Source organism: Rhinolophus ferrumequinum, chromosome 2, assembly GCF_004115265.2.
Source record: "Rhinolophus ferrumequinum isolate MPI-CBG mRhiFer1 chromosome 2, mRhiFer1_v1.p, whole genome shotgun sequence".
Lineage (NCBI taxonomy): Eukaryota > Metazoa > Chordata > Mammalia > Chiroptera > Rhinolophidae > Rhinolophus > Rhinolophus ferrumequinum.
This window is the reverse complement of record NC_046285.1, coordinates 96969711-96983337: the sequence shown is the minus strand read 5'-3', so window position 1 is coordinate 96983337 and position 13627 is coordinate 96969711. Positions and strand designations below refer to the sequence as shown.

General features: G+C 39.3%; 1 protein-coding gene across 1 annotated transcript; it reads right to left on the bottom strand.

Annotated features, from left to right (window-relative positions):
• Positions 1-3929: 3929 nt before the first annotated feature.
• Positions 3930-4370, bottom strand: LOC117032987 (keratin-associated protein 15-1). The gene has a single exon (XM_033124815.1). The coding sequence runs from the start codon at positions 4368-4370 to the stop codon at positions 3930-3932; it is 441 nt and encodes a 146-aa protein (XP_032980706.1).
• Between the last annotated feature and the right edge of the window lie 9257 nt (positions 4371-13627).

The window sequence follows — 13627 nt, the reverse complement described above, 5'->3', positions numbered from 1 at the left end:
GACAGAAGATATCAACCTAATTTTCTATATTTAATAAATAACATATCTAAAGTGCTGTGCTTCTTTGAAAGAAGAATGAATCAATTGCTAACATTTTATGAAATCGTACTCTTAAAGTAATAAATTACATAGAAGATACAATTCCTATCTATCTTGGGGGTTTCTTTCAGGCAAGTTGGCAAGAGTTGGACAATAGGATATGGTCCACAAACCACAAAATATTTTGAATATCTTTCTGGCCAAAAGGAGTCCAAATGATAAAACATGGCAAAAAAAGTGAATTGAAAATATTATTGAAATGAAATATTAGTTAAAACAATCAAATCCAAGATTTTATTTAAAAATCTGCCCCCAAAAGGCATATTAAATTTAGGCCATAGAATAAATTTATGAAATTACTACAAAGAAATTTACCCTCACCTCCCATTTCTTATATAATATGATCCAAGCTTGTTAGCACGACATCCATGGCCAAATAACCTTCATAGTTCAAGCTCAAGCTCTTTTTCACATGTTGAAAACAAGAAAGAATCCTCATTTTTTCTCAAACATGTGCTTTGAACATTTTTCCTGTCCTATTTCCTTTCCAGTGAGTTTATACTCTGCCTGTCCAAATGTATTGGCCTCTACGTCCTAACTTGAGCTTTACCTTTTTGGGAAAAATCCCCCAAGCTTTATTTCTTTCCTCATGAGATTGATTATATCAGTCTAACTAAAGTTATAGTTAGTTTATAATACTGTTGATAGCTGCATGTCACTTCTGTTATTACTTAAACTTGTATCCTCCAGGAGCTAGCATAAACCCTGGCATATAGCAGGGACAAATGAATGTTTGTTTAAATGAACTCATTTTCTTATATTTGAAATATAAATGACTTTGAGTAGTTGCTTGTTAGCATGAAATATTTGGTCGACACAATTGATGCAGTTCATAGTCAATGAAATTCTCTTATGATGAGTTGAACTGAGATGTTGAGACTAAAACCTGTGATATCAGCTTCAAATATTCAAAATTAAAAGGAAATGTAGTTTATGGTCAGCTTCATCACTGACACTAGATAGTAGAAGAGTTAAAGTCTTTTATTTTGTGGAGTACACAGAAGGAGTCAGAAAAATTAAAGAAAACTCTCAGAATGCCCAAAATATATTAAAACAGAGTCTACAAACCAACAGTTGGTCTCAATTGGATATGATTATTTCAAATATAGTGAGAAAAAAAACATAAGTCTTACTAGTACTTCTTAGTCTAGGATTATCATAGATTGGTTTTGATCCCAACAGACAACTTAGACATTCTAGAACTGAGAAGTTTGTTACAAAAATGAAATCATTTTTGTTCTCTAATTGCAGCTAAATAGGCCATTATAATTTGGAAACATAATCACAACTACTATATTAATGTGCGATAGTGGAATATATTTGCCAAGTAAGTAGCTCAACATTTTAGGTTTCTAAAGTATAAATATATTTATTGGCATCATACTTCATAACACCTGATTCGTACATGAAGTAATATAATATTGAATTTTTACTGTCCTATCCCTGTCCCAAGTGGGGGATATATCCAATGTTCACAGTTAAGAACTATTCCAAACAATTCATTCCCAGGATGTCCATATAAATAAATGGTTCCAAACAAGGAATAATTTTGCCTCCGAGGATATTTTGTAATGTCTGGAGACATATTTGTCACAACTGGGGGATTGGAGGTGGTGTTCATGTTGCTAGCATCTGGTGGGACAGGGCCAGGGGTGCTGTAAACATCTTACAATGCACAAGACAGCCCTACCCTAACAAAGAAGTATGCCACCCAAACGACAATATTGCCAAGAGGTATGCAAACTCTGAAGAATGTGAATGCTTGGTTTAAGTGCAGGAAACAAAGCAGAATGATAAAAGACCGTGGGGAAAAAAGGGGGGGGGGTGACAAAAACAAATGAATAAAGAAAACATGAATAATGTTGACCAGAAAATGAAAGATGACCATCCATTTATTCTCAATTCTTTCTCATATACAGTGGTAGGGTTAGACTTTCACTCAATGAGTTCTGTGTAGGACCTGATATAGTAATTAATTTTTTTTCATCAAAGTAAGTAAAATAAAGCACATTGAGTTTAATTCAGGGTAAATTCAATGTTTTCATTTATCATGTCACTATTTATTACTATTTTGATTTATTTAAAATCAGAATAAATGTCATGAACATGGAAGTTATGAAAATGTGGCTGCCATATCACCCCTTGCAGGGAGCATAATTGACTGACAGCTCCAGCTGCCAGTCTCTGAAATTATCACAGCATTTATGCCAAGGTCACTTGGCCAGTGGCTGAGCTTGGAAGGCCCATGTCTGTGAGACAGGGAATTCCTTTAATGGGTGACTTACCAAAACTTTCTCGGAACTATCCTGAAGAAGATTATTCTAACCCAATCTTCCTTCCTTCTTTCCTTCCCTCTCTCTCTCCTTCATTGAGTTCAGACCTGCATGGTGGTCTGATGGTTCGCCCAGAATTCTCCAGCTACTTCCACATTTTCCCTAACAAATATTTCCCCCAGCAAATCACTTTCATGTCAAATACTACTTGGCAGCTATTTTTCAAAGGACTACAACTAGCACATTAGATCAGCAAGATTTATTTTTTATATGAAGTGATAACTTACTCTTTCTATGAGTTTTATGTGATTTGCTCACACTTTTTTTGAAGCCCCTGTTATTTGTGTTCCCATTGAAACTTACGTTTTTATCCCCATTACTGCACTTGCTCCATGACAGTGAGTTAGAATTGTACGTGTGTGAACTCCATGAAGGCAGGGAATTTATGACTTTGTTTAGCACAATGCCTGCTCTATAATCAGAACTCAATAAATTTTTTTCAATGAATGCCTAACTAAAAACAAAATTTTCTGAAGCAATTAGATGAACAAATGCACCTATGAGGGAATATAAATTAAGACATAAGATATGCCATGTATTTCAATTCTCCTCTAGGGCCGGTCTGGTGGCTCAGGTGGTGGAGCTCTGTGCTCCTAATACCGAAGGCTGCCGGTTCAATTCCCTCACGGGCAAGTGGGCTCTCAACCACAAGGTTGTCAGTTCGACCCTGCAACTCCCACAAGAGATGGTGGGCAGTGCCCCCTGCAACTAAGATTGAACATGGCACCTTGAGCTGAGCTGTTGCTGAGCTCCTGATGGCTCAGTTGGTTGGAGCGAGTCCTCTCAACCATAAGGTTGCCAGTTCAACTCCCAGATGGTGGGCTGCACCCCCTGCAACCAAAAATGGCAACTGGATCTGGAGCTGAACTGCGTCTTTCACAACTACTTCCACAACTACGATTGAAAGGACACAACTTGACTTGGAAAAAATCCTGGAAGTACACACTGTTCCCCAATAAAGTCCTGTTCCCCTTCCCCAGTAAAACCTTTAAAAAAAATTAAAAAATAAAAATAAAAATAAATTCTCCTCCAAACTTCCTGTTTTCTAACTGGCAAAATATTAATGGAACATGAAAGAAACAAAACAAAAATATGTTTTCCTAGTGAAGACAGTTGAAGGTACAATGAATGTGCCATACGAATAAAAAATGGAATGCCATAATGCCATAATTCATCCTAGAGAAATGTTTATTTTAGATGCCATATCTATTTGAAATACAGTTACACGAAAGAATCCTAGAGAAAAACATTAGAAGAAAATAACAGAAGTGATTCTGAGCATTGGCGTAAGAATGAAAAAGTAAGGTGGATCTCACATGTCTGATTTAGAAAAGATCACAGGCCGAGGTGATTTTGTCCACAGCGAATCACATACTTGCAGGAGGACTGCGGTGGTGAGTCCTGGTGAAGCAGAGAGTCAATAATTGCAGATATTGGACAGAATGAATATTAAAGTTTCATAAAGTGTAGATATAACCATGAGATAATTGAAGATACTCAGTAAGTTGATCCAAAACAGCGAGAGCTAAAGGCTGGTTGGTAACAAGTTGACTGGCAACTCCTGGAAGGAAAGTAAGTTGGGCGGTAGAAGCTGGACCCACAGCCCGGAGATTGGAAGCCAGTACTTCCATATCCAAAAGGTCCAAGGCCAATATTTCCACATCCCGAAGATCCAGTGTAATTTGTTTGGCAGGGGTTGCAGAAGATGGAATTCTTTGGGCGGAAGCAGGGTCTGGAGACAGAATAGGGTGTCTGGCAGCTGGTGGGCTCACAACAGGTCTCCTGACAGCCACTGTAGAGAGAGGAGCCCAGCTGGCAGGAACTGGGGGAGCAAACTACATTGCTGGGGTGGAAAGAATTGTAGAAGGAAACTGGGCATTGCAGGCAACCTCCAAGAGAGCGAGAGGAGAAGTTCGCAGAGCTGCAGTTGTAAGACATGTTGATAGGAGTTCTGAGTTCAGCTGAGCTGCAAAGAGGAGTTTATGATTGTGTTACCTTCCACACTGGACACTTTTATACCCTAGCAATGGGTGTAGTAGCATGTGCCCATTTTAACACGAATGCTTAATTAGGCTTCAGTCAAAATGAAATGCATTAACCTTCAAAGACCTTTTTTTTATGGATGCAGACTTTTAAAGGAAAGAACTTCATTAGTTTTTCAAAGCAATTGTTCATGAAGCACAAATGTCATTTCTCATTCATCTAGCTTGGGCATATGAATTTAATTGTACCATAATTGTACCTATGAGATTGATGTTTTATTCATCCTATCCTTGAATATATCATATCAAATGGGTAACACTGATAATTTTGTTATGTTTAAAGTTCTAAAAATACTTTGTAGTCTGTAGGGGGCATTTATTTTGTTCTATTTTAGGAACTCAATCAAAAAAAGGAAAAGATCCTCAATATCTGTTCCATCTCACAAATCTTGTGGATCTTACAGAAAAAGAACGCACTAACAACCTTTAATTGGTAGAAATGCTAAATGAGTGTCTGACACACTTGGATATTAGTTTTCTTACAGCACAAGGACCCTAGCCACTCTTGTGTGCATGATTTTTTGATTTGAGAATAAAGGGAGCAGTATTTGCAGGAGTGCTTTGAAAATTACACTGTGAGCATACTTAAATGAGGGCATCTTTGCTCTGAAATTGACTTGCTTCTTTATAGAAGTCATCAACAAATTGAATTATAAAAAATTCACCATCCCCATAAATTCTAAGTAATTTTTTGGTGGTATCAATGCTATTGAGAACAAAATAATAAGCAGTATACATAAAAAAAAAATAGGCCTTTATTCTTTTAGTGTTCTTTCTGAAGGTGGGAATTTTACCATAGAAGGTAAAGAAAATCAAGAAATTAGAAAGTGTCTTCCCCATGTAGACTTCATGGAAAGATCATATTTGAAGAATTCATCATTACAAAAGACCTTTAAACATTGAAATGGGGAGGGTATCAAAACAAATGATAACGTGAAATAGAGAATGAATACCTTTGGACTTCTGATATGTATCAAGTTACATATATTTTCTGCCAACAGGTCTAGTATTACATAAATATTTTTCTAGACTCTCTCATAAAGTCCATCATTGATAACTGTTAATAAGGTAGTGCATGGAAATAACTTAAAATAACTTAAAATAAACTGTGGGAATGGGCAAATCTCTCAAGACATTTATCGTCAATAACTGATATGTTGTTCAATGGAAATGAGCCGAGATTCATTCTATGAAGAGCTGAGATTACTAGGGAAGATTTAGCTAAAAACTTAAAAGGAGCTAGTTTTGTAGGTAATGAGATTTCATCTTGGTGGCACTGGGAATATCCAATCAGGATGTTGTAAATGGTATTCCAATCTGGAGAGGACTGGAGATAATTGCTAAATGCTCTTCCAAAATGTAGACTTTATGAGTCTGAACAGTTTAAATAGACAAACTGGTCTTCAATCATGTTTCACTTATTAGGTAACATAGTTTGTCCTCTGTTTATAAAATAAACAATTCTTATTTATTAAGCTTCTCAATTATGAATAGCAAAAAGCATTCTAGTAGATTTCAAATCTTCCCATTTTATTTGTCCATAAAATACTGAACATCAAAACATCTATGTAAATATTTAAGTCACCTAAATTGAATTTGCTTGCTTGCTTCAATGTCATTCTCTCCTATATAAGCTATTTTTGTGGAAGAATATTCTATGAGATCAGACATTAAGTGATACTGAACATTCTTTTCTCCACAAAATGGAGGTTTTTGCACTCAAATATTTTTGTTGAGAAGTGGAAGGGAAATGATTTTCTATAAAATGAACACATCAAACAGCACAGAAGCCAAACAGTCTTTTCAATTTGTCCTACTCCTCGAGGTATCAGTCTTCATTACCTTATTACATAGAGGGGAAGTACTAGTCATTGAACAAGAACAAATATGACCATTGTTTTTAAACGATGACATCGTTTTAAGTATTTTGTAATACTTGACAGAAATACCTGAAAACAATTTAATTCAAAGTTATTCCTGTTGCTTTCTGAAGCAAAGAAAGAATCTCCTTAACATGGCTCCTTTGGTCCAATACTTCAAGGCAATTACCTTACCAACTTTCTTTAGAAGAACATTTTCCAGATTCTGGGGAATTCTTTTAGTGGTAAACACTGCCCTTGATTAGAGATTAAAAAAATAGATTGGACATTTTTGCCATATGTTTTGTGCTTATTTTTAATGCTTTTTTTCCAGCATCTTGGATGAATAACCTCTACCATTCCCAAACAGCATAAAACAATTTATAATATTTAACTCATAACACAGTAAACACAAAAGAAAGAAACGCTAAGATTGACTCTTATTAGTGTGCATACAGTTTTAAGCAGGGGCATGGAAAATAAGGGAGTGTCTCAGTTAATATTTCACTAAAGCCATTTAAATTGAGATCCGACTGGAAAAAATCATATATCTTGCATATTACCATTGCTGCTTCTGATAACATTATTCCTTAAGTAACTGTGCCACTTCCTGTCAATAATCAATGCATGTTTGTGTTTAAAAGAAATGACTATGAATAGATCAGTTAGCGACTTTGCTGTCCAGATGGCAACAATTTTGAGACAGATTGTAAACGGGGTATCGATTATGTTTAATTTCGCCAGCTTCTCTCAGCCCAGACACTCTCTCTGATTGATCTGCTGGGTGACTTTTGGCAGAGGAAGATGACTAACAGCTTTGAAGATTCGACACTATTACCTGACTTCCAAGATACAAACATTACTGCATTTTCCAGTCGTAAAACCACAGAACTACATATCTATGACTATGACGACTTTTTCAATTCAATTAAAAGCGGAAGGTAACCTATTTTTATGGACTATGTGGATGACACATCCAATGATAAGGATATATAAATGCCTCAGTCCAAGAAGTGACATTCAAACTTAGAACCTTCTCATTGTTCACATCTCCTGTCAACAAGTCCTACAACTGCTTCTCTGGAAAGTTCTCCTCCATCTCCTTTGGGAGCGACCTGCACTACCCAGGCTCCTGCTGTGTCTCTTGGTACCCTATCAACCTGGTCTACAGCACTGACCGCTGCTCCCCCAGCACCTGCCAGCTGAGCTCCTCTCTCTACAGTGGCTGTCAGGAGACCTGCTGTGAGCCCACCAGCTGCCAGACGTCCTGTGTGGTGTCTGGACCCTGCCGGATACCCTGCTACCACCCGAGGACCTCCTTCACGCTCTGCAGTCCCTGCCTGTCAACTTACTCAGGGTCTCTGGGCTCTGGGTCCAGCAGCAGCTGCTCCCTAGGCTATGGATCCATGAGCTGTTACTCCCTGGGCTGTAGTTCCAGTGGTTTCCAAGCAGTGAGTTGTGGTTTTAAAGCTTTCTCATACCCAAGTTGTAGATCCATCTTTTCCCATTCAACATCTCTTCTAGAAGCTGCCCGCCTGCTTCTTACCAACTGGCCATACCTCTGGCTTCTACTAATCTTAGGTTTGAGCACAATATCTACTATATATATGTAGAAATTTAACACAATACCTACTAGATCAAGATCCATGATGTCTATTGATCTCCTGTCCTATTATTAGCTTACAAATTTGACTTTTACTGTTACCTACTATGGATTAAGAATAATTTGAATTCCAGTAACTGGAAAATGTATTATTGAAGAAAGATGCCAGAACTGCTTCCTTGTAGTTATATAGACATGCAGTATTGAAGTATATTTCTTTCTTAATACCTCTTTTAGTTATCCCCTTCAGGGCATTTGTTTCACATTTAACAAAGTGGATCAATGTTGGAAGTTTAAATAAAAATGTTATATTACCTCCATATATTTGCTTTAATAATATGTGTTTACTCTGTCTTCAAAACTACTTCTTAATATCTGACTGGATATTTACGTATCTTGTATTCATCATGTAAAATTTTTTTTACTTTAAAAAGTAAAATTGTCCAATGTCCTTTTTGCTTTGGAAGAACTTATTTCATCTTTTATGTTTATTCCATCCATCTCTTAATACCTTCATATGATAAAAACTAGGAACACATTTTTAAGACTACGAACAAACTAGTAACTGGCTTTTTGTTGGGTAGGGAGTTGGAAACTTTAATATTTTCATATAAAATAATTACATATTGCAAGGAATGTTCAATTGACTACATCACACATTTTTGGAAGGAAATTTACTCTTATAAACTATATCCTAAAATATTTGAGAAAGTAGAGTGAGATCCAGTAAGATGTTAGCTATTAGGGAATTAGATTTGGTGAGAGTTCCAGTTTCCCCAGCTTTACTGCCATATAACAAATCAAGACTTTCGACGAAATACCTAACATTTTCCAACATTATTAGCAAGTAGGCCCAACAATTTTCATATAATCAGACCAATTTACTTTTGTTTTTGTTTGTTTGTTTTTTTAGTTGTTAGTTTAGCACTTGTTTGGAAAAACAAACAAAAAACCCCAACAAAACAAAATTCAAAACCAATGCAAATATTCTCTTGTTATAGAATTTAACTAAATCTCCAGCAGATGAAAACCCTTGAATCAGCAGTTATGCCCAAGGCACATATCCATTAAGTCAAGAACAAATGACTAAATGACTAAAGGTACAGATGACCTAGATTCTTACCTAACGGGGAACCATGTGTCTTGGTTTACTTTGTCTCAGCGTTCAGTCTCATTTGATAATTATCTTAGATTTTTCACTTTTCATTTATAATAAAGAATAATTGAATTAACATACATGACAATAGGTTAAGGAACCCTCCATTTGGCTTTTTCCCTGGTTTCATGTTTCATTTAGAGAAGTATAAGATGCAGGTACAGGGATGAGAGTTTTCCTTTCACCAATGTTAATTCAGAAAGAAGACAAGCTAAAGCCATATCCGGGCATTCCTTTGCTCATCCTTTCTGAACAAAATACAACTATTACTTTTCTCTCAAAGCGATTATGCAAAGGTATCACCGAAAAACAAATTACACTCAGAAACAAGAGGTAGGACAACTCACTCGTTCAAATTTGATGGAGCGTCATTTGTCGTTCTAACCTAGCCAGTACTTCTATGGTTCGTTCCATAATCTGCAAGATGGAAGCATATACACCAAGATACCAGTAGGTGGAGCCAAAGGGGAAACTTGACAATTGCTGATTAGGTGTACAGTAGTGTCGCTTTGCAACGCCCTGGGAGCTTCCCACTTGTAATGTGAAACCAGCCCTATACACGGAAGGAAGGGAGAGACCTAAGAAAAAGGGGCAGGCCACTCTTGATTGGTGGGTGGCAGGTTCAATAAGCAAGGGAATATACTCATGAGGCATGTCTTGGGAGACTGCAGGAGTAGTAGTTTTCCCGACACACTAGCCAAATCTTAACAGTTAGAGAGACTTAACTGGTGTCAGTCCAGTACCCAGTCACATACCCAATCCAGATGATCTCAACACCACATTTCTATCTCAAGGTCTTGTCCTTGGGCAGCTTCTAGCTCTGGGAAGGTAAGCAGAGCACACATTCCAAGCACGAGGTAGGGAGTGGGGAGACTCTAACTGCGTGGTGCAGCTCTCGGGTCAGTCACGTCTTCCTGATGACCTTTACTAACACTCCTCCCCTAGTGACTGGCTCTTACAATCTCACATGTCTCCTCACTCGCAATGTGCCCTGAGAGGTCAGCAAGGGGTTTCATTAGCATAGAGCTTGCTTGTTTGGCAGCTATCTGATGTCGCAGCAACAGCATAAGTGCAAGAGAAAACATAGATTCAGATAGTATTTTCTAAAATCAGTGACAACATTTTCCACCAAGATCCATAATCAGACCCGCTGATTTATGAACTCCTCTGGATTGAGGATTGGATCACTCAGAGCATTCACTTGTGTCCTCATGTGATATAATAAAGGTGATGCATTAGCAGACTCGTCAGGTATGAATGCACAGCATTCAATAATGTCCACAGCCATTTTATTCTGGAAGACAACTTTTCTCATCAGAGACATTTTGGTGTTCAGTTAAGGATAGGCTTTGTTGGCTATCATTCAAAGCTTGCTGGGTAAATTTAATCAGGGCTTCTATATGTGCTATAATGTCCTCCAGACCAATGGAGGGGATAAAGATGGCAGCCAAATGATTGAACCAGTGGGAAACAGAATGTGCTCACCTGGCCTTGAGGAGATGGAGGCTGACAGTTTTAGGAACACGACCTCATTGTACACACCATATATATTGGCTGGGGGAGGCAGCATTCTCAGGCATAAGAAGATGAACTGCGGGGAGAGATAGGCCAGATCAGAACTCCCACCTTCTCCCTTCTTTCAATGGTGCATGTTCCATTCCAGATATAGTACATCAACAGGTACTGCTTGTAGCAAGACAGCTAGTTCCTAGTGGAGATTGAGCAGTTCCCCCTCACCTAGGGGAGCAAAGAAACTCACCCATCCCAGTGGGATGTCCCACTGCAAATTCTAGTAGATAATTTATTTTCCAAGTGTAATGGCATTTACTGCTCTCAACAGCGTAACATGTTGTTGATCCATAGTGAGAGTCAGGGCAATGCTTGTTTCTGGCAACTTCCATAGCCTTTGCGATATTGGGTGTCTCCGTAGGGGTCCCCAGTCTAGCATATGGGACAAGAGACCCTGCTGAAGGATCATTCAAATGTAGTAAAGTCTGGGACAGTACTTCAGTGTATGAGGCCAAGGTGGTTTTACTTGTTAGTAAATTAATCTGCTGCTTTAACATTCCATTTGTCTTTTTTTTTGGCCAACCCTGCTCCTTGGGGGTTATAGAGTAGATGGAACCTCCATTCGATGTCATGTTTTGTTTTGTTTGTCTGCTTTTGCCTGGTCTTGCCCATCAAGACCTCTGAAACACGACCTCTATCACTGTGTAGTCAATAAGGATATCTATGCATATATAGTACTTAGCTTCTCTAGTCCCCTAGTGGGGGCATCTGGTTTGTGTGGAGACAAAGGAAACTGTGGGCCACTTTCAGTGTCCACGCCAACCAGGGTGTGTTTACAACCCTCCCTTGCAGGTAGAGGGCCAATATAATCAATTTGCTGATCCCTCATTTGTTTGAAACTCTAATGCATGACTCCATCCACATTCGGCAGTTGCCTTGGATGTTGTTTAGAGCACACATGATATGCTGTTACTGTATAAACCAAGTCACCGTATTTTAACGGCAATACAGCATCCTTGGCAATATGCCATCCCACCTTGGCACTGCCATAGCCACCTTTTCTAGGCACTCAATCTGGTGTATCTACCTAAGGATCAGTTGCCAGGACTCATACCAAAGCTAGGTCATCTTTTTCTTGATTGTCAGGAGATGCCAGTGCCTTATAAGCTGGGGCAAGAAAGACAGGGTCTGCCTGAGGCCCTCGCACGCACACCCAAACATCCCTCCACACATCCTGACCCCACAAGGTCCCATTCATGAATCATCCAACCCTCAGCTTCCCATTATCCAAGCAACAGGGTTAATGTCTTTAGGACAGACCAACTGTCATGCAGGCTCTCAGCTCCCGCTCCCCACACAAGAACACAGGATATGGCGAGGCCAAAAAGGAGCCATAGATACAGGAGTCGTACCACCATACTCTCGCTGGCGCTGGGTTGGAGACACAGGAAGCAGGAGCCACATGATCAGCAATCTGCCATCCGCTTCTCTGCCAACCAACCAACCCCCTAGCGTAGCCATGGCAGTTATATTAGTGGCTAATGGCTAACTGGTTACAGCTGATGGCCAACTAGTCACAGCTGATAACCATCTACTACCCGAGCCAGCACCTTTCCATGTGAGGCCGAGAGCCTAGAAACTGCTCTCTGGGACTCTGTCCCTACAGAAACTGTCAGAGAAAAGGGTTAATGGCCAGGGTGCAGGAGTGAGCCTGAGTTCTGCTCTGAGTTCAGCTCCCTGGCTGGCTGCTGCCCATTCCTTCCTTCCTGGGAGGCTCCACCTGGAGAGTAAGTACTGTGTATACTGCCAGGCACTGCTGCTCTATGGGGCTATATCAGGTTCTGCCGCCTCCCAGAGCTGGGACCAAAATCCTGTCCCCTTCTGCTGTCTCTCTGCCACAGTGCCTGACCCATATCTGCCAGAGCCACAGACACATCTGACTTAAATGGTTGCCCTGCTTGGGAGGAGCCCAGAGCTCTAATCTATTTTTGACTTTTCAAAGGTAGCTTGCTACTCTGAACCGCCATGCCTTTTATTTACCGGGTAGCATAAGGGATGGAGGCACAGGGCCAGGTGAGGAATGAAAGTCCTCCACAATGCCCAAAACCCTATAAAGGCTTGCATCTGTTTCAGTTCCTAGAGGTTGGATAGGCTTACATCTCATCAAACACAGCTTCTGGGATAACATGCATCTTACCTGCCCAAAGGATTCCTGATGCCTATGGTGGTGCTGGGCCTTGAATATTCTGTGGGTTCACTGCCCATCCTCTCTCTTGCAGATGTTCCAGCAAAGCCTGCGGAGTGTCCTGCAGCAGAGGCAAGCCTTCACATGCTACCATTATATTATCAATGTAATGGGCCCGTTTTACTCATGTGGGTAGGGAGTAAGGGATAGGTCTCAGGTTACCATCCTGTGACATACTGTGAGGCTGTGCAGGTAACCTTGGGGAAGCACTTGAAAGGTTCATTATTTTCCTTCCCACGTGAAAGTAAATTGATCTTAGTTATCAGAAAGCTGTACTTGTCAAGAGTCTGTCTATGAATCTCCTTGAAGATGGAGCACTTAGGCAGGAACACTTGCCAAAGCATCAGAATAAAACAGTAACTTGACTCTGGGTGGTGAACACACAATGTGATTATAGATGATGTATTACAGCATTGTACACCTGAAACCTATGTAACTTTACTACCAATTGTCACCCCAATAAACTTTCATTAAAAAAAACAAAACAAAACAATAACTGTATGCAAATGACAAAGACTTAAAAATGGCCATGGTTAAAGATCCAATAAGAGTTCACATATACACGCTCTCTCTCTCTCTCTCACACACACACACACACACACACACACACACACACACACACACAAAAGTGCTGACTCTTCTAAGTAATCAACGACTTGATAAAGACACCATGAAGCACAACAAATATTTTCAAAAGGCACAGGATCTTTTTTACCCCAAGATGGATTATGTTAAAGGTAAAAACAATTTTTATCAAGAGCAGACCAATAATCTAAGAAAA

Bases quoted from the DNA above. Each gene is read 5' to 3' on its own strand.
- LOC117032987 (XM_033124815.1), bottom strand. From the start codon at position 4,370: ATGTCTTACAACTGCAGCTCTGCGAACTTCTCCTCTCGCTCTCTTGGA.